A 24,146-nucleotide genomic window follows, 5' to 3' on the forward strand; every position below is an offset into this window, starting at 1 on the left:
AAACATAATAATAATAAAAATACACTGGGAACACATTTTCAACCTTTTTGTTAAAATCTACATACTGCATAATTCGGACAAAGTTTAAAAAAAAAATAGCTTAGTGTGTGAAAGCAATACAGAACCACTGAAAGGGGAAAAAAGTATTCGAGTAATTTCACTTTTGACTCAAAACCTTTAGTCAGCTACTAAGAAATTCTTCTTAAAACGTCTTGCCTGCGTGACAACACGAACATGAATGAATGTTACACAGATGTCCGCAGTGTCGTTTTCCCCCGCAGGGTGGCGCAATTTCCCCATATTCTAGAAATTACACAAAGAAAGAGGTTGTAATTCACATCATTGAACAGCGAACATCACGACCGCAATTGTCTATCAGATGCTGGATTTAGTTGTGCGATCTTTTAGACACTGAATGTTTTAAACAGCACATGTCTGGCGACCGGAAGCAGGCACAACAGAGGCAGTGCTGTGACTAAGTGAGAGTAATAACGTTACTCAAGTGTGCTCGATATGTGTCTCTGATACTGCGGGTGGAAAGTTGGGTGTCAAGGACCAGCGAATGTACAGCGAGGAATATGGTGTTGTTTTGATATGAGCAGGGGTTCAATGCCTTTTCCTCTTCCTGGTAAGATTAGCGGAAGCCAGCAGTTCAGTAGTGTGTTTTTCTCTTCATCTGCAGCAGCAGCCGGTTGGTTGTGACAGTCAGCGATCCGCTTCCCGGTGTGTTTCATTAACGGACAAACAGCTGAACATCTCCTCAGCGGCGTTGGACTATTTATTACTGAGCAGGTATATCAGCGAGACACTGATTTCTGAAGATGTCGGGTAAATCAGTGAAAGACATTGACCGCTATCAGGCTGTTCTCACATCTCTTCTCGCCTTAGAGGAAAACAAGTTTTGCGCTGATTGTCACGCCAAAGGTAAGATTCATATTTCACAGTATATTTGCATTGAACAAATAAAAAATACATTTTTAGAAACTGAGTTTATGGTCAGTGTTTGTGTATGAGAGGTCTGGGTTAGGCCCTGTGTGTTTGACATCAGTTGGTTTGGTGTGATGATGTCCGATTCGTGAACGAATCGTTCTTTAAGAATCGGATCTTGTAGATGAATCGGTTGAACCGGTCTAGGTTTGCACGTTTCCCGAAAGGCTTGTAAGCCAGTTTATTGTAGAGACGGTTGGTGTCAGTGGTTTCTACGATCTGCTTTAGGCTTAATGAAGCACAACCCCGAATCTGTCTCTAAACTGTCTCTTGACATGTCCAATAGTAGGCTAATGAGAGAGATATGCTCCAAAAGTGACAGTAAGTTAACCATGAGTACGACTTGATTGTTTTTATCAACAAGCATATGAAACTAGTTGGATTAAAAATAGCATTTTACAAAACTTTTCTTGCCATCCCAGTGATTTTAATGTTGTGTAACGTAAATGCCAATTATTTACGTTCTAAAAAGACTTTGTTTTTTATAAGCTGGTTGGCTTGTACTGAAATGGGACACATGAAATAATAAACACCTTTATTAACACAACTTAATTAAAAATCATAACCAGGAATATGTCTTGATGGCCTTATTAAAATGTTTTATAGCATAAAAAGGCCCACGTGATGACAAAGTCCAAACATTAATTAGCTGAATCATTTTCATACTAGTTCTTTGAAAAGAACTGTTTGAAAGAACCGATTCACGTTAACGAATCACCATTTGTCTGGTGTGATTTATCTGCGCACGCACATACTATTTGAGCAGGTGTGTTGCAGGTGCATAAACAACACGTTACAATACAAAAATACAGTTATCCTTTATTAAATCTCCTGTCTACTAAAGAGACAGCAGAAAACATCCTGTTGTTTTTCACATGCATAAAAAAACAACAAAGCAGATCTATCATTTATCCAGCTACATCTACCATTTTGTCAGCTACAAGGTATAATTTTAAGCAATCGAAAACACTAGTGAAAGTAGTAGGCCTTGTGCAATACAGCTGCTTTTGCAACTAATTCTTGCATCAGCACAACTTCTTTTTTTCTTTTTGACAGTTCTTAAAGAGGTCATGTGATGCGATTTAAATTTTTCCTTTCTCTTTGGAGTGTTACAAGCTCTTGGTGCATAAAGAAGATCTGTAAAGTTGCAAAGCCTAAAGTCTCAAATCCAAAGAGATATTCTTTATAAAAGTTAAGAGTCAGCCACACCTACCTAAAACGGCTCGTTCTAACACGCCCCCACATATCTACATCACTATGTGGGAAGATTTGCATAACGCCGCTCAAATGTTCACTCAAAGAAAGAAGGCGTAACTTTTATTCTTGCTGTAGTATTGTTGTTGCCGCTGCAGCCATGTCGTGAAGGCGCTGTGTGATTCGTTGTGAAAGCAAAACTACTTTGTTTGGCCTTCCAAAAGAGGACGATATCGCTTCGTCATGCCTAGAGTTGATCCGTGCTGGTCGCTGAGGAAATACTTCAACTTCGCGCTGTGGATCGCCGGATCGGCTTTCACTGTGGACGAAGCGTAGTCCAGCCCGGGGTCGTCACATGTGGTTGCCGCAGGCATCACAATATGGTAAGGGACGTAACATTTTCGTCACACGCTTGAGGTATTCGGCCAATCACAACGCACTGGATAGCTGGCCAATCACAACACACCTCGCTTTTCAGACCGATGAGCTTTGTAAAAATCGACGCGTTTCAGAAAGGCGGGGCATAGAGCAGAAACAATAATGTACAGTATGTGGAAAATAATGTGTTTTTTTTTACCTTAAACCGCATAAACACATTTCATTACACCAAATAATGTTATTTTTGGCAGCATCATATGACCCCTTTAATGCTTATAGACAGGATTTATTTATTTATTTATTTGCTTGTTTATTTTTCTAAATAACCACTGTATTGATTTGGCCATGGGATAAAGAGTTGAAATAACATGTTGTTTTCAGTTTGAGATTGCACTGAAGATACTGCTGTTGTGGTTAAATATCACATTAACTTGTGTTGTACAACATTGCACAAAGCACAGTACACACATACACAGTTGCGCTGGCCAAACTATGCTGCTTCTGTGATTTTGCTTGTCAAACACTATGTTGGCAGACTTCCCTGTTTGACCTCCAGCCCTTAAGGGACACAGTTCTGCCCTTCTCCTTATTCTGAGAGGCCGGCTGCTATTGGTCAGATGTAATCTGTTCCCAGCCCTCCCTGTCTTGTACTGCCCTGTACTGAGCTTGAGGACACCCAAAACTTCTCATGTCCTCTCTTAACCGTATTCCAGTTGCACTCTGTCCTATTTGAATGCTCCACTACTTGCTTTGAATGTTCCACTTGGTTGTGTAACATGTTTGTTCCCTTTTTCATGCTCTCTAAAGCCCAAATATGTGTAAACGTTGTTGCCCTGGGAGGGAAGAAACATGTGTAGTACAGCCACACCATTTCCTCGCTTTGAAAAAAAAAAGGAACTGATCCTACAAGCAGTGAAATTCAGTTACAACTCCATGTCAGAATCAAGCCAGTCTTGTAAACAGTAGCTTGCAGTGGTCAAGCAAGGCTAACAGGTTAGATTATCAATGCGACGAGTCGTTTTCACATGTACAAATGTGGACTTTGCTCACACAGAAAAAACAAGCAAGCTGTATTTTGTGTTTAAATTGTGGCGGAAATTGTGTTTAATGGTTAACTGGCGTTTGACTTTGACATTTTGTGCTTTTTGAACCCATTACTGCTTCTCTGTATAGCACTTTGCTGTAGTGATACTATGCCTTCACACATCTGAATAGGGCAGGTGGTTCAAAGATCTAATTAACAACTTGAAGACTGAAGAGTTTTAGGTGTGGAAATAATCCTGTGTTTCTCTTTACAGGCTACACAGTTTCCATAGCAAACAAGAGTTGTGCATAATAGGGAAGATTGTTCTTATTGTTGAAGAGTGTCATGTGATAGACAGAGTATTGTGTTGGTACTGCCCTGCCATGTGTTTTGACTGCAGGGCACAAAATTAACTTTTATGCCACACCTGCCAGTGATGGATAAATTGAGAAACTTTACTGACCATGAATATTTCTCACTGGTCATGACAATTGCATGAACATTTATATTTCAAAAGCATTTTTTGTCCATGGTAAACGATTGTAAGCACACTCAGAAATAGGCCTAGATATTGTGTTGTTGTGGTAGGAAGTAACTGAGTTTTAGTACAGTATAGATTTCCTTTGATGGCTTCCTTTAAGCTTGTTACGCTAGCAACATTTTGTGGTGGTAACTAGGTACCCGTTTCTTCCTGTTTTGGCTGAAGCTCACTTTCAGTAGTCTGTAATTTAAAGTTGAGCTGCAATCATGGAGGTAATACAAGTAGCTATAATAATCTCTGGAGTTCAACTGATGCCGTCTTTTTAGCGATCGATTCATTGTGCTGCTGGAACAGCAGGAACTGTGTGTATCTCCCATTAAAGGGCTATTTCTTATCTTCATGTCTGTCATCGTTTACACTTATCTGTTTCTCATTGTGTGTGGTCCTTTCAGTTCCTTTATTTCATTGTTTAGTGGCAGTTTGATTGTATGTGGGGGACAGTCTGTGTTTAAACAGCTGAATGAAATGGAAGTCAGAGAGCGGAAGTGGTTTTACGTGTGACCTTTTCTCCCAGAACACCTTGGTATGAGGCTCATTTGCATTCTCTTGTTCTGTGGTTGTCATGGAGATATCTCCGTGGAGGCTGGAGTGGATTGAGGATGTGATGTTGGAGGACACGATGGCTGTCTCTTATAGACCCTCTCAGCCTCTCACTGAGGAGCCAATGTACTTCTGTTCCAACACAGGCTCATTGGAAAAATGTGCCTTTTGCAATATTTCTACAAAATGGTTTGTTTCTGCTTGTGCATTGTGCTACGCTTTCAAAATAAAATGTTCAGCGTCACTAGATGTCAAATGTCACTAGAATGTTATTTTGCATTTAAGAATAACAAAATGCATAGCACCTATATTAAACCCTACCAACATAACCAAGCGTTAATCAAAGCAAACTTGAGATAAAAAAAATATTCAACATGTTGTTTCAGCTTGCTTCTATAAGTGTTTGACTTTTTTTTTTATTGTGGCTTGTGTTTTTGAGTGTTCAGCACCACAAGTGCAGTGCTGTACTAGGTGAGCCACCAAGCAATTTTACTTCATCAGAAGAGCCATTCAAATGGAGTTGGTTATGTAATGCAAATGTCATAATGTATTGGTTTACAAATTGTACACTAAAAGTGTTTTATTGGTCAAGAAACCACACAAAATAATCGGCCCCGTAATTACAATTTGTTGTAATAGTAAAAGTTATTAGTGATTTACTGGCACTAGTGGTCATTTTAGTTGGAAACTGCAGTGAATTGAATGTATAGGTACGTTTTCGGAGTTTTGCAAAAACTTCTGTTCTCTACTGTGATGCACTCAGCAACTCATAACTCTAAATTCAAGAACTGAACAAACTAGATGTTGTCTGCGAATGAGAAAATGGTTGTAATGGTGTCTAATAAACAAGAGCAAGGATACCAGTTGAATGTATTTACAAAGACCCTTCTTTGAGGTTTCTGATCATTTTTAAGAGGCTATATCAGATGCTGATCCTGTGTGAGCTGCATCATGTGCTGGAAGCATCACTCTCCCTTTGTAACGTTTTGTTTTGAGTTACACAGTTGTTATTTCTAGAAGCTGATGCACAAATAAGGAATGCATTAAAGGCTTTTATTCACATGGTTGCCACGTGATGCTCTTCTCTTCACTGTACTCTCTACAGATCAGGAACATTGGTAAAGAGGCAAAATAAACGGTTAAATATGAACAACTGATCTAAAGTGTTTAATTTGAAAATATTTTAAGATGTTAAGGCATTGAAGTAAATACTCAATGAACTTTTAGTGTTAAAGGGATACCCAAAAATGAAAATGTTGTCATCATTTACTGTACTCAGAAGAACTGTTTGGTTCTTCAAAATGTATTTTTTTGTGTTCAACATAAGACAGAAACTTATACAGGTTTGGAACAACATGAGGGTGAGTAAATGATGAGGGTGATTTTCATTTTTGGGTATCCCTTTAGCACTAAAAGTCATATTAATGGAATTGAACTATTCCTTTAATATGATTTATCACATTTTTTATATTCATGTAGTTTTAATTTAATACATTATCTTGCATAGAAATAAACAAAGTAAAAATAATAATAAAAAGAAATATTTAAATGGAATAAATAATAAAAATATCTGTTTTAATGATAATGTTTACATTTCGTGTGTGTGTGTGTGTGTGTGTGTGTGTGTGTGTGATTGCCATCCGAATCATAAATGTCAGCGTTTGTCCTTCCACACCAAGACTGAGAAATACAGGGTTGTGCGGTAAAGTAATTAAGCTGACATAGAGAAAATTGTTCTAAAGTCATTTTGAAAACCTTTTTTGAGACTTTATTTTGTTATTTAGTACCAATATCACAAAATTAGGATGAATAAAGGAAATTAGGATGAATATATACATTATTGGTTAAGGGATTCTTTAGAATCTGCATCAGGCTGTTATTCCGGACCACAATAATGTTTGCAGTTCACATTCACCATGCATTTGACAAGCTAACACATTGCCTTTGGCAGCCCTCATTTAAATAGAATGTCTGGAAATGTGAACTTTAGTGCCTGTAGTCTGCACATTCCCAGGGTCTGACCTGTGTGGGTACTGCTTTGGCACACTTACAACATGGCTGTGTGAATTAATACTTAGTTTAAAGATTGGTGTTAGTAATGTTGCATCTTTACTGCTAGGTGTTGTAGATGTCCTCCATTAATAAGAAACATCATAACAGAGCTACAACCATCGTGTCAGCTTTAGAGATTAGCATGAGAGTCAGACTGCAGTCCTAATACTGCCGCTCACAGACAGAGAGTTCATGTCTACATAATTAAGAACAAGGCCTGTCTTTATGAATTTTCATCCTGAGTAAAAAAAAAAGAAGTCCATCTGCTCTGAGGGTGCCAGAGTCAGTTCATGTCCGCTGGTTATTTTGCAATAGGCGAAGCCCTGTAGTTCCCAGAAAAACTGGCAGCCTGACAGGCCAAGAATCCCTCAACCCATTTGGAGAAACTGGGTCTTTAGTTCACAGCCCGGTCTGTGATTCCCCCATAATGCTTTTCTTAGTACAGATCCATTTAGAGCTTCTCAGATTCTTGTATTGAGACGTGTGACGTGTTGATTCATGTGACTTAATGCATCCTGAACAGGTTTGTCTAGTTTCTATGTATTAACGAGAGTGTACACTATCTGTGTGTTAGGCCCCATGTTTGTTTGGTACACAACCTCTCACAGCAGGACCAACCAAAGTCCATGTTTCTGTTGGTCTTCTTTCTTCTTGTTTGGTTCAGGAGCGCTTTCATGCATCTTTTCTTGCATCCCTCTTTTGGCAGACTAGAGTGCTGTCTGTCAGAGGAACACATTGTAGATCACAGCATGTTAATGTCACTTTAACAGCAACATTACGACAGCTTTGCGGCCCTGTAAATTTCCACACAGACACTGTAAAAAAGACTCCAGTTAAGCTGGAGGGGAAGGTGTTCACTACTTCTTGTAGATCAACAGTTGTCTGGAGTGTGTCAAGGAAATGCAGGGCTCCATATTAAAAACTGTCTCTGCCAGTAGCTCAGATTTTATCTGCCTACATACAATTTTAGCAACATTGTACACTATGCAGTACCATTCAAAATTTAGAGGACAAGAAAAAAAAAAAAAAAAAAGACGTTTACATTGTTACAAAAAAATTTCTTTTGAAAGTTGTATTTGTCAAAGAATACTTTATGTAAGTGTAATACTTTTTTAAATCTGCACAGCTTTTCAACATTGATGAAAATAAAAATAATAATAAAATTTCTTGAGCAGCAAATCAGCCTGTTAGAATGATTTCGGAAGGATCGTGTGACACTGAAGACTGGAGTAATGCCTGGTGAAAATTCATCACAGGAATAAATTACATGTAAATATAAATATAATAAAATAGATAACAATTAGTTTTTTAATATATTTATTTATATACTTATACTGTATTTATCAACAAAAAATATTGTATTTTTAGAAAATATATGGGGATACAGTCTTGTCTGTGTTAGCCAGCTACTGACAAGGTTTAATAAAACACAAAATTCTGGTGGTGGTCAGTTAAGGAATATTGAGATATTGAGCTGTGATGCTCATTTCTCTGTAATATAGTGCCTACCAAAATAAATAAATCAAACTAAAGGCACATGTATGTGTACACAACTCTCTTAGAGTGTAAGAGCCATCCTTAATGTTTAGCCCTAAAGTAATTTCCCTTGCTGCTTTAGGTTGATCTGGGGAAGACTCAAGCTCTCCTCTATAGTGTAAGTCAATGGGATGTTTTGCTCTTGTTTCGTCATCTACCAGGTCAAAAATCATAATCACATAGAAATAAAACAACTCATATCTCATCTATAAGCTGCCTATTCAAGGTATCATGTCTATTAAAATTAGGCTAACACTGCAGAATGATTTTCCCACTGGGTTCAAATCCCAAACTGTAAGTACAAGCATGGTGATGTTTGGCTTAGCAAGTACCACTAATAAACAGGTGGCTTGGCATGTGTCCTTTCTCAAGCTCTTACTGATGCTTCTCTCTAACACGCTAATAAGTGTGATCTGCATGTGCAAATCTCTCTGTCTGCTTCACCCTGAAACCTGCCTGACTCCACATGACTGTTTATTACAGCCACACATATTCTTCAGTCCGTCCTCCATCCCACATGAAAACTCTCTCTCTCTCTCTCTCTCTCTCTCTCTCTCTCTCTCACTGTGCTTGAGCTGACGTCCTCCAGTAATACCGCTCAAGCTGATTACCCCTTAGCCATGAGAGAGAGGAGGGATATTTGTAGCTGGAGGATGAATAGGTAATCTAAAGAGGCCCACAGCACACAAGCGCTCATGAAAATTGTGTTTTATGCAGCTGCAGCGAACCAGCATGCGTCCCGTTGGGAATATCCCTTTCCTCTGGCACAAGGCCATCTCACATTAGAGCCTGTGCCAAATCTCAGATGTGAGTGTGACCATGAGCATACTGCGGACGTAAACCCAAGCCCTGGTGCTACATTTAAAGCCAAATCAACACATGTATAGCAGAATAAATATCAGAGCTCAGATTTCATGATTGGATTTTGGCTTTCCCAGCTTTTTTGGTACAAAGAAACTGTTCAAACAAACAAGGTTAGATGGTCTCGCCTATAGCCTCTTCATTGATTTCCAGAATACAGACTGGTCCACTTCCGCCCACTTAGACAGGAAGAGGCCGTCTGAACGACATTTAAAGCACCCAACCACAGTTTATTTGTTTTATGTGCTGTTTAGGGGTGAGTGAATCTGAAATAGCATCAGATAATAGCACAATAATAGAATAGTGCAATAAATAAATGAACGTATGTATGTTAGTTGTATGGCTCAACCAGAAGTCCACATGTGCTTTTGTTAGTTCATTTATTTGAAGTACTTAGAAAATTAATTATGCAGTTCTGAATATTTAGTTTATTTATTTATAAGGTTCTTTTCAGTGGATCAAAACCATACATCACAACCAATAGTCCAATTCCTAAACAAATGACTCTCATGAGTTTTCATTTGTCACTTACTATATACATACTATATTATAATGACAATGTGTAGACAAAAAATATACATTGTTTTTTTCCAGTAATATTTTACAAATATTCATGAATAAAATATGCCATCATATTGTTTACTGTTCAAAAATATTAGATTTTTAAGTAACACTTTATTTTAAGGTGTCCTTGTTACACTTTACATGTACTTACTATTATAATAACATTTAATTATGCATATACATAACCCTAACCATATAGTAAGTACATGTAGTTAATTAATATTACTCCGTACTTAAATGTATAATTACACTGGAACAAGGACACCTTAAAAGATAGTGTAACCGATTTTTATAACGCATTATTGTTAATATTATAACATATTACATTTGTTAATATAATTTAAAATAACCATTTTCTATTTTAATATATTTTTTAAATGTAATTTATTCCTGTGAAGGCAAAATATAATTTTCAGAAGCTACTACATCTTCATTGTAACACAATCGTTCAGAAATCAGTAATATGCTGATTTGGTGCATTAATATGCTGTTGTGCTGCTTAACATTTTTGTGGAAACTATGGTACATTTTAAAAGATTTTTTTATTACATTTTTTATAAATCGGAAGTTCAAAAGAACAGAATTTGAAAAATGAATATTAAAATGTTAAATATTAAAATATTACAGTTTTTATTCTCACTTTTGATCAATTTAATTCATTCTTACTGATTAAAAGTGTTTTTTTTCTAATAAAACTACTAAAAGAACCATTCCATAGAATTGCTGAACAAACGGAATCGCTCTGTTTCCTTTCCTACTCAAACTAAACGGATTCTTTTTCAGAGATTGAATGCAAAGCAAACTTTGTCAAATCCAGTTACTTCTTCCGCACAATCCTCACAAACTGATTGGAGCTTGTTATTTTTAAAAGTGCTTTTGAGTTTTGTATGCAATACGCATGAGATGTGTCAGCGGACGGCCCATGGGCGTGCCATATTGATGCTTGCTCAAGGTTAGAGGCAAACTGTCTATTTTGTGTCAAATGAGATCCACTCAGATGAATAGAAGCACAGCAGGTATGACCGTCCCAGGATGCTGTGTGCTTGTTCCAGAGAACTCTAAGCAATTAAGCAGAAATGTTGCCACAACAATCCTCTGTGACATCACATCAGGAGACCAGCCAGAACAACAACTTAATGTAGTGCTGCCACCTATTGGCCAAAACTGATGTTGCGTCAGCAGGAAAGCTCAATACTTGTGCTCAGAGACAGTCTTAGGCGTTGTCTTTGAAGCTAGCTCATGTCTCAGGAGAGTACGGTTACATAATGTGTTTAAAGTAGATAAAATGGTGATAACAGCACGTATATATGCAGCTTGAGGCATGGTTCTGATTCAGATGACTTGAAAGTTGTGGGCTTTATCATGCCTGTGCGTCTTCATACAGGTGTGATTTAAGAGCAGTGGGAAGGACTACAGATGCTGCAGGGGCTGGTGGGTGTGCGTTATCAGCGTTGTGCCAGCGTGACAGTCCACATGACTGCCCAAACTGGATAAGTCATTGCAGTGCGTGAAGCTCCTTATTTTCTCTTCTAATGCCAAGCAGGAGAATGTAAATATCACTCCTCAGCAGGCTCCCTCTATCTTTCGCTTCCGTCTGTCTGTGTTTTTCTGTCCGTTCTCTCCTTCACTGACTCATTAAATTGCTTCAGCCAGGGTTGGGCTGAATTCTGACTATGAGAACTGGCTCGCTTTCAATTCACAGAATGGCATTTGAATTGAATTGGCCACACCCCACAGGAAGTTGAATTGTAATGACAGGAAGAGGGTTTTGTTGAGTTTTAAATGATATGTGACACCATCTGCAATTGTGTATCTTCATGGAAATGAATGGTAGTGTCAAATTTTGTGACGTGATCACAATTTAAAATAACTTTTTGAATAAATGAGAGCATTCCGGGAAATGTAATTGCTCTTCCACAATGATTGATCAAATTAAAGTTTTTAAATATGTAATGAAATACTTTTGAATTAAATTCCTGTATAAAGTGACATTTCAGTATTAATTAGGCTATTTCTAGCATTTAAAAAAAAAAAAGTAGAATAAACTGTAGTTTTCTTTGCCCATCAGGTCCCAGATGGGCATCCTGGAATCTTGGAATCTTCATTTGTATCCGCTGTGCGGGAATCCATCGGAATCTTGGCGTGCACATATCACGAGTTAAATCTGTAAACCTGGACCAGTGGACTCATGAACAGATACAGGTAAGCTTTATGGATCAAGGTTTCCAGTAGAAAGGGCTACATTTATGTGTATATGGCTGATTGATTTACATGTGTTTGTGTTGTGCTCAGTCGGTTCAGGAGATGGGGAATGCCAAAGCTCGGCGACTATACGAAGCCTTTTTACCAAAGTGCTTCCAGCGCCCAGAGACAGACCAGTATCCTTTAGCGCTTATATACAGTATGTGTGTGCAATGTTTAAGCTTCTTCTCCCCTCATGTTAAAGGTTTCCTTAAGCTACACCTTACAGAGCTGCTGAGATTTTTATCCGTGACAAATATGATAAGAAGAAATACATGGATAAATGCATTGACATCCAGTCCTTCAGGGTGAGTCCTGAAATGTTGGAATTAAAAATTGTCATTGTCATTTTATCTTTTACTTTGATTTTGTAAAAGAATAAAATAAATTTTCTTTACATTGTCAGAAAGAAAAGAGTGAGGCAGTGACGAAAGAGGCTCCTGTTGTTTTTGAAAAGATGAAGCTGGTGGGTTTCTGCATTTGTGAAATTGTTATTTTTTTTAATAAATTGTATTATTTTTATTATTATAAATAATATTGTAATAAAGAAATACATGTAATTTTACATCTTGATTTAATGTGCTTTTTTAATCTTTCTAATTTAGATTTTAATTTAATTTTTTAAATATTAATAAATACTTTGTAGTCATATATTGAAGTCCTGGCCCCCTGTTTTAGAGCCATTAGTTTATAGACATAAATCGAGGAAGATCATTTTTTGAGCCAAGCTCAAATAGGAATTCTGTAATTCCTATTTGGTTTTTAGAATAGCAGTTTTTGATTTCCGAGTAAAATTGTGGTTAATAATACTTTAATGCTTCGTTCTGACCATATACTGCAGCGGTGGCGAACTCCGGTCCTGGAGAGCCGCAGCCCTGCAGAGTACAGCTCCAACCCTAATTACAACTCACCTGCCTGTACCTTTCTAGTAACCCTTCAGACCTTGATTAGCTTGTTCAGGTGTGTTTGATTAGGGTTGAAGCAAAACTCTGCAGGGCTGCGGCTCTCCAGGACCGACGTTCGCCACCCCTGATATACTGCATACCCATATACATAAACTGAACACAATCACAAAACATTTTCATTTTAAAATCACATTAGAAATTTCTAAAGGAGCCTTCCAAGTTGACCTTCAAATTGACGCCTTGACTGAACGACTCTCATTTAAATAACAAAATGGTGTTTCCATCATTAACACATGTTAATGTTTGTTTGTCTTTTAGAAAAAAGATGAGTCACAACAATTCAAAAACAGTCCAAAGCAGTCACAGTCAGTTAATGACTTACTAGGACTAGGTAAGAAGCTAACAGACACACCATACACATCAGTACAATCACAATATGGATGCTTGATGTTGAAACTTTCTTTCTCAGACACCCCTGCTCCTCAAGCTACTGTGTCCAATGGCAAACCAAGCACTGAACTCAGTCCTGCCCTCGACCTCTTTAGCTCTCTGCCTGCTGCCGTCAGCAGCTCAAACTCCTCCAGGAGCACGGTAAAGATTTTCTTACAACCCAGAGTTTTCACTTCATTCTCACTGTCCTTTGACTTTCATGGATCCATGTTTTGAGTGATTAATGCATGTAATGCAATCAAGTAGTTTAAGTGTTTTTTTTCTCTCCACTGTAGCCTAGCTCAGGGTCCATGCCCACTGGACGTGTAGCAGCATCAGTGCCCGAAAACCTCAGCCTGTTTCTGGATCCCCCCTCCAAAAGTGAGGACAGCGGAAAAAAGATGTCTAAGGACTCAATCCTGTCTCTGTATGGCAGTAAAGCACCACAAACAAACATGGCTGCTCATGGTGAGATTAGTTTCAGGGTGAAGGCATATTTGAAATGGTTTCTGTCGCTTTGTGCTGTTTATGCATGTTTATCTGTTTCTGTTTTAGCTGGCATGTACATGGGAGCAGCCCAGATGGGCTATGTCCCTGCTGCAGGATACGGCCAATACCAGGCCCTGGGTGCCCAGCAGGGTATGATGGGGCCCATGATGGCTCCACAGATGAACATAGTGGGACAGGCAGGTGTCATGCCACACACCAGAGGGGCAGCTGCGCCTCCGTACATGGCAGGGGTGCAGGGGGGCGTAATAGGAATGCAGAACGGGATGATGGGAAGCATGGCAGCAGTTCCTCAGCAGGCATATGGAGCACAGCAGGCCCAACAGCTGCAGTGGAACATCAGCCAGGTAACAAGCACTGAAATCACAATTACCATGCTGACTTGAAACAGCAAATATTGTATGCTTTGTTCACAGTGATAGCCCAAAACATGTATGTTTAAATCAAATCCATTTTTGAGTTTGTTACTGCAAGAACACACGTCATAAAGATTTTCAAATTTCAAATTAAAATTCTATCATCATTTACGCACCCTCATGTTGTTCCAATCATGTATGACTTACTTTCTTGAGTAAGTGAGTTGAACTTTTGAAAGAAATAATACTGTTATTTGGCAAGGATGCATTGAATTGACAGTAAAGACATTTATAATGTTACAAAATGTTGCTGTTCTTTTCAACTTTCTATTCATATTCCTGACAAAAATGATAGTTTACACATTAAGCAGAACTTTTTCAACATTGATGATAATATGAAATGTTCATATATATTTTTTGAATATATTAAAATACACAGCAATTTTAAATTGTAATAATATTCCACAAAATAATACTGTTTTTTACTGTATTTATGATTATGATTATTGCAGCCTTGGTGAGCACGGGACTTCTATCAAAAATGTAAAAAAAAAAATGATATCAACCCCAAACTGTTGAACATTATTGTTCTTACTCTTATAAATGTTAACATAACATTTCAGTTAATAGTCATTTCAATTTCATCTGTTCCTCAAATTAAGCTGTTGTGTGGCTGATGATGATGCAGATGCTATTTTACGATGCATTTATGATGCACTCTTTTTGAACTTTGAATGCTTCTTTTCTTTGTCTCCTAGTTCCCTGTGGAACATGAGGCTGTGACAGTTTGCTTCCTTGAAAGCTTCAGTCCCCAATTAATTGTTCTGTATTGCCAAAAACAACTGGTATAAGGTTTCTCTTTTTGTGTTCCACTTAAAAAAAAGTCACAGGTTTGGAACAACATGAGGGAAAACGAAATGAAATCACCAAATGGCAGTGTCATTGTTGTTTTCTGTTAATTGCCTGTAATAACCATTTCTGTTGTCTCTCTCACAGATGACTCAACACATGGCAGGAATGAATTTCTACGGTGCCAGTAACATGATGGGATACGGGCAGCCCATGGATGGGGCGGCTGCTCCCGGTTCAAATCCAATGCTCGGGTCGCACGTGTGGAAGTGATGTCAGAGAGAGAAAGAGAGTGGGACAGCGTGTCTGAATTGGTTGGGCTCGGTTGGCGCCACGACTGACTGACAGCAGAAGGGGAACAGATTGTAGGAACAAACACTTTGGGGAGTTTATTAGATTATCGCAACCGAAGCAAAGTCTCTACCTCCCTCATTCTCAGAGCCAGATTCTCATGCTTGCCTTCAAACAGTAACATACTCAGAGAGAGAGAATAGAAGTGTCATTCGCAAGGTAGAGTGTGTATTCACTCTTCAGCCGAATGTCAGCTTTGATGTTCCCAAATGATGTGTTTTTGCTACATCCGCTTGATTTGGTTTTCTGTTCTCTCTTTGATCAGTGTTAAGATGCGGTCACATTTACCGTTTCTAGGCGAATTTTCACAGGTAAAATCTGGTTAGGAATCTGGAATTGTTTTGCGTGAGGGCGATTGATTTCCCCTCTCAGATTTTGCTTGTGAATTTGCCACGTTGACCAACAGAAACCTGCTTGGTGTGACTTTTGTGTGAGCTGTGCTTCATACTTCATACAATATACAATTACCCTTTTTGGCCCACAGCATTTCGACAAAATTACGCTAATGCGACAGCACCTTTAGTTTCAGTTAACAAAGCTTGTTTCATTTCTGAAAGACTTTTATCATATATATATATATATATGTAACAGTCTCTGTCTCATCATAAGCATGTTTGCGGTCATAAATGAACAGCTAGAAGCCATTTTAGTTAGTAAAGATCTTAAACTTTGATACTGCTCGGGAAAATATCCATTTTGTGTCTGTGCTATCAGGTTCTGCAATGATACTCTTGTATTGTCGTCTTTCTAACGCACAGGGTACAGCTAAGCCACTTTGACTTTGCTTTCTGTCACATTCGCTCTCAACTCAGGAGAAATAAAGACTTGGGAGGATGAGGGTTCTCACATCCATCTCATAGCAGGACATTCACATTCAGCCAAAGATTTATTAATGCTCAGCAGTCGGCACAGATCTTTGGAACGATACGTTCTAGATGGATCCATGCTGCTGTTTGTCGTTTCAGAGCATTGCGGTTTGACCTCAAGAGTGTAATGGCACCATTGATTGTATTGTGCACTGCTTTTCTCCTCATTACTGAGTGCAGGGTCACTGCTGGCGGAGAGAACGAAATTTTAGGACACTGAGGCTGCAGTTTGGACCGAGACCAAATGAATGTTTCACTCTGACTGCTGCCCGGAGAGCAGAGTTTGCCATGGCCACTGTGTGAAGTTCATTCAAAGCAGTCAGCTTGGGGTTTTATTGCGTGCTGTGTGTTTGAGCCTAACGTCTGCTTCTAAAGTAACCAAATGAGATGAGATTCACTCTTGATCTTATTTTAAACTAGAGCATTTGAAAAGAAGAAGCTAGGACCCCTTTAAAACTGCTGATAAACAGCCTAAGATGGTTTGTTGGTCTGGTTTACTGGTTTCAGACAGGTTTTAGGCACTTACGGCAACTAGCCTGGCTGGGATACCAACAAGACCAGTTTAAACAAAGCTAAGAAATCTATCTTAGACTAGTTTGTCTACTTTTTTTTTTTTTCAGGGTTAAGCAGTTGTACATGCATTAAACATGTCTGTGCTTTTTTGTTTAATTTTTTAGGTCATACCCATAGAGACTCAAAATGTTCTACCCAGGAAGCGGTTTTTTTTTTTCTTCCTCAATGACTGTATATGACCGTGCTTTGTAAAAGAGTTCATTGCGCTAGGCTTCTCAACATTCTACAATATTTGGTTGCTGTTTTTTTTTTTTTACTGTAGATCTGAATGTGAAGAATTGTTTGCTATTATTATTATACTTTGTGCTTTTTATACCTTGGTGAATATGTGGTCTGAAATGACACTGTCTTGCACATCACTGCCCTCTACTGGCCAATAAGTGATCATCAGTGATGTACGGTGGTGTTTGTATATCTTAGACTAGTTTGTCTACTTTTTTTTTTTTCAGGGTTAAGCAGTTGTACATGCATTAAACATGTCTGTGCTTTTTTGTTTAATTTTTTAGGTCATACCCATAGAGACTCAAAATGTTCTACCCAGGAAGCGGTTTTTTTTTTTCTTCCTCAATGACTGTATATGACCGTGCTTTGTAAAAGAGTTCATTGCGCTAGGCTTCTCAACATTCTACAATATTTGGTTGCTGTTTTTTTTTTTTACTGTAGATCTGAATGTGAAGAATTGTTTGCTATTATTATTATACTTTGTGCTTTTTATACCTTGGTGAATATGTGGTCTGAAATGACACTGTCTTGCACATCACTGCCCTCTACTGGCCAATAAGTGATCATCAGTGATGTACGGTGGTGTTTGTATCACATCATTTGTTGCTGAATGTGTTTTTTATTGTGCAAAAAATTTAAATTTTAATCTGCACTGCATTTTTTAGGTTTTGTATGTTTGGTTTGTTTATTCTGATTAAATGGGACCATTCCTATCTCATAATTAGGCACACGTGAACCATGTTTGTGATATAATAAGACATAACCCTCTAAATATGGTCCAAGGTTTTATCTTTAATTTAAAACTATTGTTATAATGGCACTTTACAATAGCAGCTTGTATGCATGAATTGTTCATTGAGAAAGTTTGATTAGACAACATTCAATTTGTGTGCATGCTAGACATTCCAAAACAGCAATCATTGGACGTTCAAACTGACGTCATACTGTATCAGTGGGCTGAAAAGTATTGCTGCTGATTGGATTCATCTGCTTTCAACCTTTCACTTGAATGTATCTGTCTGGGTTTGAGTGATTTGGATCAGGCCATTTAAAGAATGTTGTAGTGCTCTATGTAAAGCAATATGGGGTCTTGTTTAAAATTTGATTTATAATATTGGTACATAATCTGTAGAGAAGCAATCATTCTAGAGGTCTTCTACAAAATGCAACTGCTACGTATACAGTGCACATTTCATTCAACACCTAAAATAAATGCTTTTGTTTTAAGCTAGAGATAAATGTTAAAACCTCTATTGATGTTTTCTCAGTATGCATCAAATGTTTCCTTTTTGGATATGGAGGGCTTGTTTTTTTTACACACGCTTGCAGACTCAAGGAAGAGACTCCGACAACTGTGTAATGGTTTTCATTTCTCCTTTTGGTGAAACGGTGCTAAAACATCATCTGCCCACATTACGTTGTGGAGGTCTTGAACATTCTTCCTCTGTGAACTCTCACATGAGAGGATGTAATGTCATGTAAGTGTCTGTTATGCTGAAGTGATCCCATCATTGTGGCTCACAGTGAATGTGTAGATACAGTATGTGGGTTAGGCTACTTGCAAAGTTTGTATTTAAGTTCCTTTTCAGAAATGCATTACAAAGGCTTGAATGTGAAATAAGAAATAAACATCCTGACTGCAATTAAGCGTTGTTGCATTTTCTTTAGTGGCACAAATGCAATGAATAAAATAATCATCCACACACTTGGAATAAAACTCTTTGGGAGGTGTAGAAATTCTTTACAAATGAGGGTTGTGCAGCTTTATATGCATTGAAATGTATTTTATTTTCAATTTGCATATACTCATTCAACTTTTTATGTTACAATGTTAATTAGTGAATGAAGTGTTTTAGTAGACGCAGCGATTCAACAACGGTTGTTGTAGCTGCCTGTGTGGAGAATATGTACCCGATTCGTCTATGGACAGAGGTACTGGGGCAGCCCCTTCTAATGAACAGGTTTGATTACTTTAGTAATTTCCATGAGTACAAATCTCAAAATCAAATCTAATGTTAATGCATATAATAACATTCTAGTGAACTGTGTGCTTCTAATTTTATAGCAACAGTTTGGACAGGACCTTTTTTTTTATTCTAACATGACAATGCCTCTCTGTAAGGCAAGGTTCAAAAAGAAATGATTGCGGAATAATTTGACTGGTCTGCAGAAAGCCAAGTCCTAATCCCTCTGGTGTGATTTGAGGGACTGTTTACACCTGGTCACTTCATGCGTTTTGTCTGATCGGATAGCTATCCGATCGTGAAAAGACCAGGTGTAAACAGGCCCTAAACGCAGACATTGAGCCAAAAACTCATCACCCATGACTTGTACATATGGGTAGTCATTTTAAACATTTCCAAAACTGCTGCAGCAGAGATAGAAATACCATTTTTAAATACATAAATTATGTTTCCATCTTTGTTGTCACAGTTTTGGAAGTGCCTTTTTCTGTTCTAAAGAAGGGGGTGTCCCAATACTTTTGTCCATGTATAGTGTATAGGTAGTTTTTGTTGTAGCAGTGAGATTCAATAGTTGCTGCCAATTGCCAGAACCACTAGGGGGCAGGGCACACAATTAGTAGAAGAAGGTAGGAGTTTGTCGTCCATTTAGCTTTCAAATGTAGGCTTTTTAATCACTTTTTCCTGATACGAATTTAGGAGGTACTGTACTTTGGAGTAGAAGTCTTTTACTGCCATTTAGCTTCAGCTGCCTGTTATCTCTGTCCATCTCTTTTCCATTTCTCCTCTTTGCTATAACGATGTCGTGTGCTTCACAACACAATGAACTACTCATTTAGCTGTAGGCCTACTGTGAAATCAACACATTTTCTTTCCAAGTGTTGCCATTCGTCTGGAAAATGGAGAAAGAAGGTGTTCCTCTAAATTCCGGGCGTAGCCTAACTACCTATGCACTGTATTTCCGTTTAGTGGTCAGTGGTCAAGGCTACCCAAATAATAATTCTGTTGCACATCATTTGTCACACATTAATGTGACATCAGTTGTTAAACAAGAAGAAAATGTGAGGGTCTGAGGCTCATTTGGTGACACTGAACCAAAAAAGATAAGACTACTACGGCATTTTGACCCAAAATATATCTCCAGGCTATTTCTGACCTACCTAGAACTATATTTTTATTTCAAAGTACGCTGAAATGTCAGACTTTACGTATAAATAACTACCTGTAAGTTTAGCAGTACCTAGAGTTTGAGTAAAGTGTCCCTGTAAAACCACCAGATGGCAGTCAAGATCAACCGAATTAAATTTCTACATTGTTTGAGAGAATTAAAAAAGGTAACCTTTAATTACTTAACGTTAACTGAGGCTGAACGTTTGGCACTAAATTCTCTTTTATAATTTAAGTTTTGTAAATGCAAATGGAAATCTACCATCCATAGTGTAGCCTACATCTTTTAATGATTTTCCTTTAAAGGCGCTGAATGTATTGAGGGTTTATGAAAATCTGCTGAACTGAATATGAAAACAGACAGAACATTAGCTAACACAAAGCCTTGCTCTGAATATTTAACGTTTTGTTGCCCAGTCTTTGTGAATGAGAATAGAATAGACTCAATTTGGCTCTGTTTCAAATCAAGCTAATCGGCTTTTGGAGCAAAATACATTCTCTCTAATCTCAACCTCGCCACTGTCCTCACTGAAGTGCATAAAAAGGTAAAACTGTCATTAAGAAAATCACATTAAGGGGCAGAAAACCACATGTAATCCCATGTATTCTCTCCTTCTTAGTTGTGTTGCTATTGTAACATTCAATGCCCATTTTCATGTACCATAATCCTCTATGCATACAGCTCTGGTCCAGCATACCATGAAATCATTGCTTAGAATTGGTTGTATTAATCATTTGCATTGCATCCTTTTCAAGCAGACCTTTAAACAGGCCAGCTTAGACCAAGCTGCTAGACTAGTGAGTGCTCTGACGACTAGCAAAACTAGGTTAAAGCTGCTTTACCAAGCAAATATTGCTGTTTAAGATCATTAACCTTGTGATTTGAACGGTTGGAAACCATTTGAACCTTCAGACAATTAAAGAAAAAAAAGAAAGTTTGCATTTTTGTATTATATTTTGTATCATATTTGATACATCATGCTTTTATGGCCTATATGTATAGTATGATACAGTGAGAATATGAAGCTAACAAAAAGGAAATAAATAAATGATTCAAAAAGTAAGATTAAATTCTGATTGCTTGTAATGTAAATCATTGAGATCTTTATAACAGCATAGCAGACTACTTACATAAAATTCATATTATAAGTAGTTTTCACTCTATAGCTTCCTTCATAAAAGGCTTGTCATATTTGATACTTAGATTTTTTTTCTAAAAGTTGATGTATGGATAATCAAATAAAGTTATTTACAGTTTATGCAGTCCAGTAAATTTATCTTGAAATATTACTAACAATATAAACGTTATTCTTGCAAAATAAATATAAAATGCAGTAAATATTTCACAGCAAAAAGACACGAACCACAAGCTGAAGTGGGACAGTTTTTAAATTATACTAAAAGGGTTATACTTTTACTCGCTAATAAAGTATAAACTGTCAGTCAGAGGGCAGAAGGCATGTAGTAGATTGTGTGCAATATGTTTTTCAGCAAAGTTTTGATCACATTAATAATTTAGAGGTCTTAGAAATTCACGTATCAACTACCTACAGGATATGGGTTAAGACACCTATTGGAAGCACCAGCATTCAATACTGGGAACTAGCATCCAAAACACATGTTCAGAAAACATTTATAATAATTTGAGGCAATTTAATGTTCCAATAGATGTACACTCTTAAAAATGAAGGTGCTTCACGATGCCATAGAAGAACCTTTTTGTCTAAATGGTTCCATAAAGAACCTTTAACATCTGAAGAACCTTTCTGTTTCACAAAAGGTTCTTTGTGACGAAAGAAGGTTCTTCAGATTATAAAAAGGTAAGAAAGAGATGGTTCTTTAAAGAACCTTTGACTGAATGGTTCTTTGTGGAACCAAAAATGGTTCTTCTATGGCATCGCTTGAAGAACCTTTTGAAGCACCTTTATTTTTAAGAGTGTATAATGATCATAAAACACCCATTTCTTGTCAATACACATAAGTGTATAAGTAACATATAATATTACATATAACACAAATCATATTGTTGTCTAGCAACCAAATATGCTGCTATTGTCTGACAGTGACGGACTGCTGAAATGCAAAATCCTCTGTGGACTGCAGCCATTCAAACCCATAGACAGCCTTGACAGGCTCAGATTCAGTGTCTCTGAGCTCTTGTGCGTCCCATGGGTGTACTGTCAGGCCTGGCCACACTGATCTCGCGTCAGTGTCACCAGTCCTGTTACTGTATGCATGTCAGCCTCTGGGATCCTCTGGGAAAGCCCATTGTTTCCCTTCCGTTTGCAATCGGACGCTTTGAATGGTACAATGATCAAGCAAAATAATCAACTGGCCTTTGTTTTAAACAGCCCACCTCAATGGGAGAAAATAAACATATGGTAATGAAGCCTTATCGTGGGCAATTCAGATGTGAGAGTGATGGGCTTTGCGTGCCAGTCAAGCAGAATCATCCAACACAAGCGCCACCATTGCAATAAGATGCTGACAGCCAATTGTCTGAGCTCCAGAGGATCCTAATGCTTCAAGTCCCCCAAAATATGCCTCCCTTTCTCTGAACAGCACTGCTTTCATTTAAAAAATATTGCTCACTCATACGACCTCCAGCTTATTATTGACAATATAGTACATCATGTAATGTTAACTCTGGTCATTGAATCTCCAAGAGTGCTGATAAAACAGTCCGACACCACTAGGACTTTTCACTGTTTCTATCAAACTGCTTGTCTGTGTTTGTTTTAGACAGGCTGCCAGTCTGTTCATTAGTGGAGGCAGTTTTTTAGTTACTTCTTTCTGCAGGTTACATTGGTACGCTGGTAGGGTCGACTTAATGAGTGAGTTGTTGATTCATTTATTTAACCAATTCATTCAAACCTGAATCAGGAGTTCAGGAGTGAAAAAGTGACTTTGGGCTTATCCAAATACCCACACTTGTACCCACACTTACTATGTCTACTTACATGACATATTTCCCGTATTTGGCCCACAAGTGTGTGTAGAACTTTTCATTACCTGGTGAGACACACTTATAGTGTTGTAAAAAAATGCAGAGCTTTTTTTAATTGATTTTAATACTTTGGATTTTAAAATAAACTTCTAAATATCTATTCAGTAGTCAGATTACACAATTTTTGAATTAAGCGATAAAAAGCAGTTGGAAATATTGTACAAAATACACACTCATCTTCACACTTTATGTTTTACTACCAAACCATATATCACATTTACATTTAATCATTTAGCAGATGCTTTTATCCAAAGGGACTTACAAATGAGGAGAACAATAGAAGCATATGTAATATCTAATTATTATTTTTATTTAACTCACGTTGCAAAGTTTTCTGCGAAATCTTGCAAGATCTCAGCAAAAGGTCTCGCGTGTGTTAAGGGCACTGCTGCGTTTTGGCATTTTTAAGACCTGGCACAGTTTTGTGCACACATGTTCTGTTGCGTGCATGTGCTCTCAAGTGGACAAGACTGCGAATTGTGGGTATTTGGACAAGCCCTATCTTTATGAGTGAGTCATTGAATCATTCACTCAAACGGTTCATTCAAAAACCCTGATTCCTTTAAAAACCAAACACAAGAGACATGCATTGGTTCTGCTGTGGTTTTGTTTGGAAAATAAACAAAATAAACTGGTAACTTTTATTTAAAATGTGAGTACTCATGTACTCGGGAGCTTTGATCGAACAGTTTTATCAATGCGGTATCACACTTTTTCGCAAATTTTCTGTTGATCTGTAGGAACAGCACTCTTGCTTGTGTGATATTACTTAAGTGATAGTTCATCCAAAAAGATGAAAATTCTGTTATCATTTACTCACTCTCATGTTGCTCCAAAACATTATGACTTACTTTCTTCTGACGAACATAAGATATTTTTAGAAATCTGAGAATGTTATATATATTTATATGTTATATAGTCACCAAAACTGTTTGGTTACCAACTTTCTTAGATTATATATATATATATATATATATATATATATATATATATATATATATATATATATATATATATATATATATTTATTTATTT

At 37.5% G+C, this 24,146-nt stretch overlaps 1 protein-coding gene across 3 annotated transcripts; it reads left to right on the plus strand.

The window, feature by feature from the left end:
* The first annotated feature begins 147 nt into the window (after positions 1–147).
* Positions 148–16,286, plus strand: smap2 (small ArfGAP2). 3 transcript variants are annotated; one of them, XM_016251609.1, is made up of 11 exons: positions 148–479; positions 683–924; positions 11,746–11,879; positions 11,970–12,055; positions 12,148–12,226; positions 12,325–12,384; positions 13,142–13,214; positions 13,293–13,414; positions 13,549–13,720; positions 13,808–14,106; positions 15,112–16,286. In XM_016251609.1, the coding sequence occupies exons 2-11, from the start codon at positions 822–824 to the stop codon at positions 15,235–15,237; spliced, it is 1,254 nt and encodes a 417-aa protein (XP_016107095.1). In that variant the 5' UTR covers positions 148–479; positions 683–821; the 3' UTR covers positions 15,238–16,286. The 3 variants fall into 3 exon arrangements, with proteins under 3 accessions (XP_016107095.1, XP_016107096.1, XP_016107094.1); XM_016251610.1 differs by having other exon boundaries at positions 686–924; XM_016251608.1 differs by having other exon boundaries at positions 148–924.
* Positions 16,287–24,146: the final 7,860 nt, after the last annotated feature.

This window comes from Sinocyclocheilus grahami, unplaced genomic scaffold (genome assembly GCF_001515645.1).
Source record: "Sinocyclocheilus grahami isolate Dianchi unplaced genomic scaffold, SAMN03320097.WGS_v1.1 scaffold1060.1, whole genome shotgun sequence".
Classification (NCBI taxonomy): domain Eukaryota; kingdom Metazoa; phylum Chordata; class Actinopteri; order Cypriniformes; family Cyprinidae; genus Sinocyclocheilus; species Sinocyclocheilus grahami.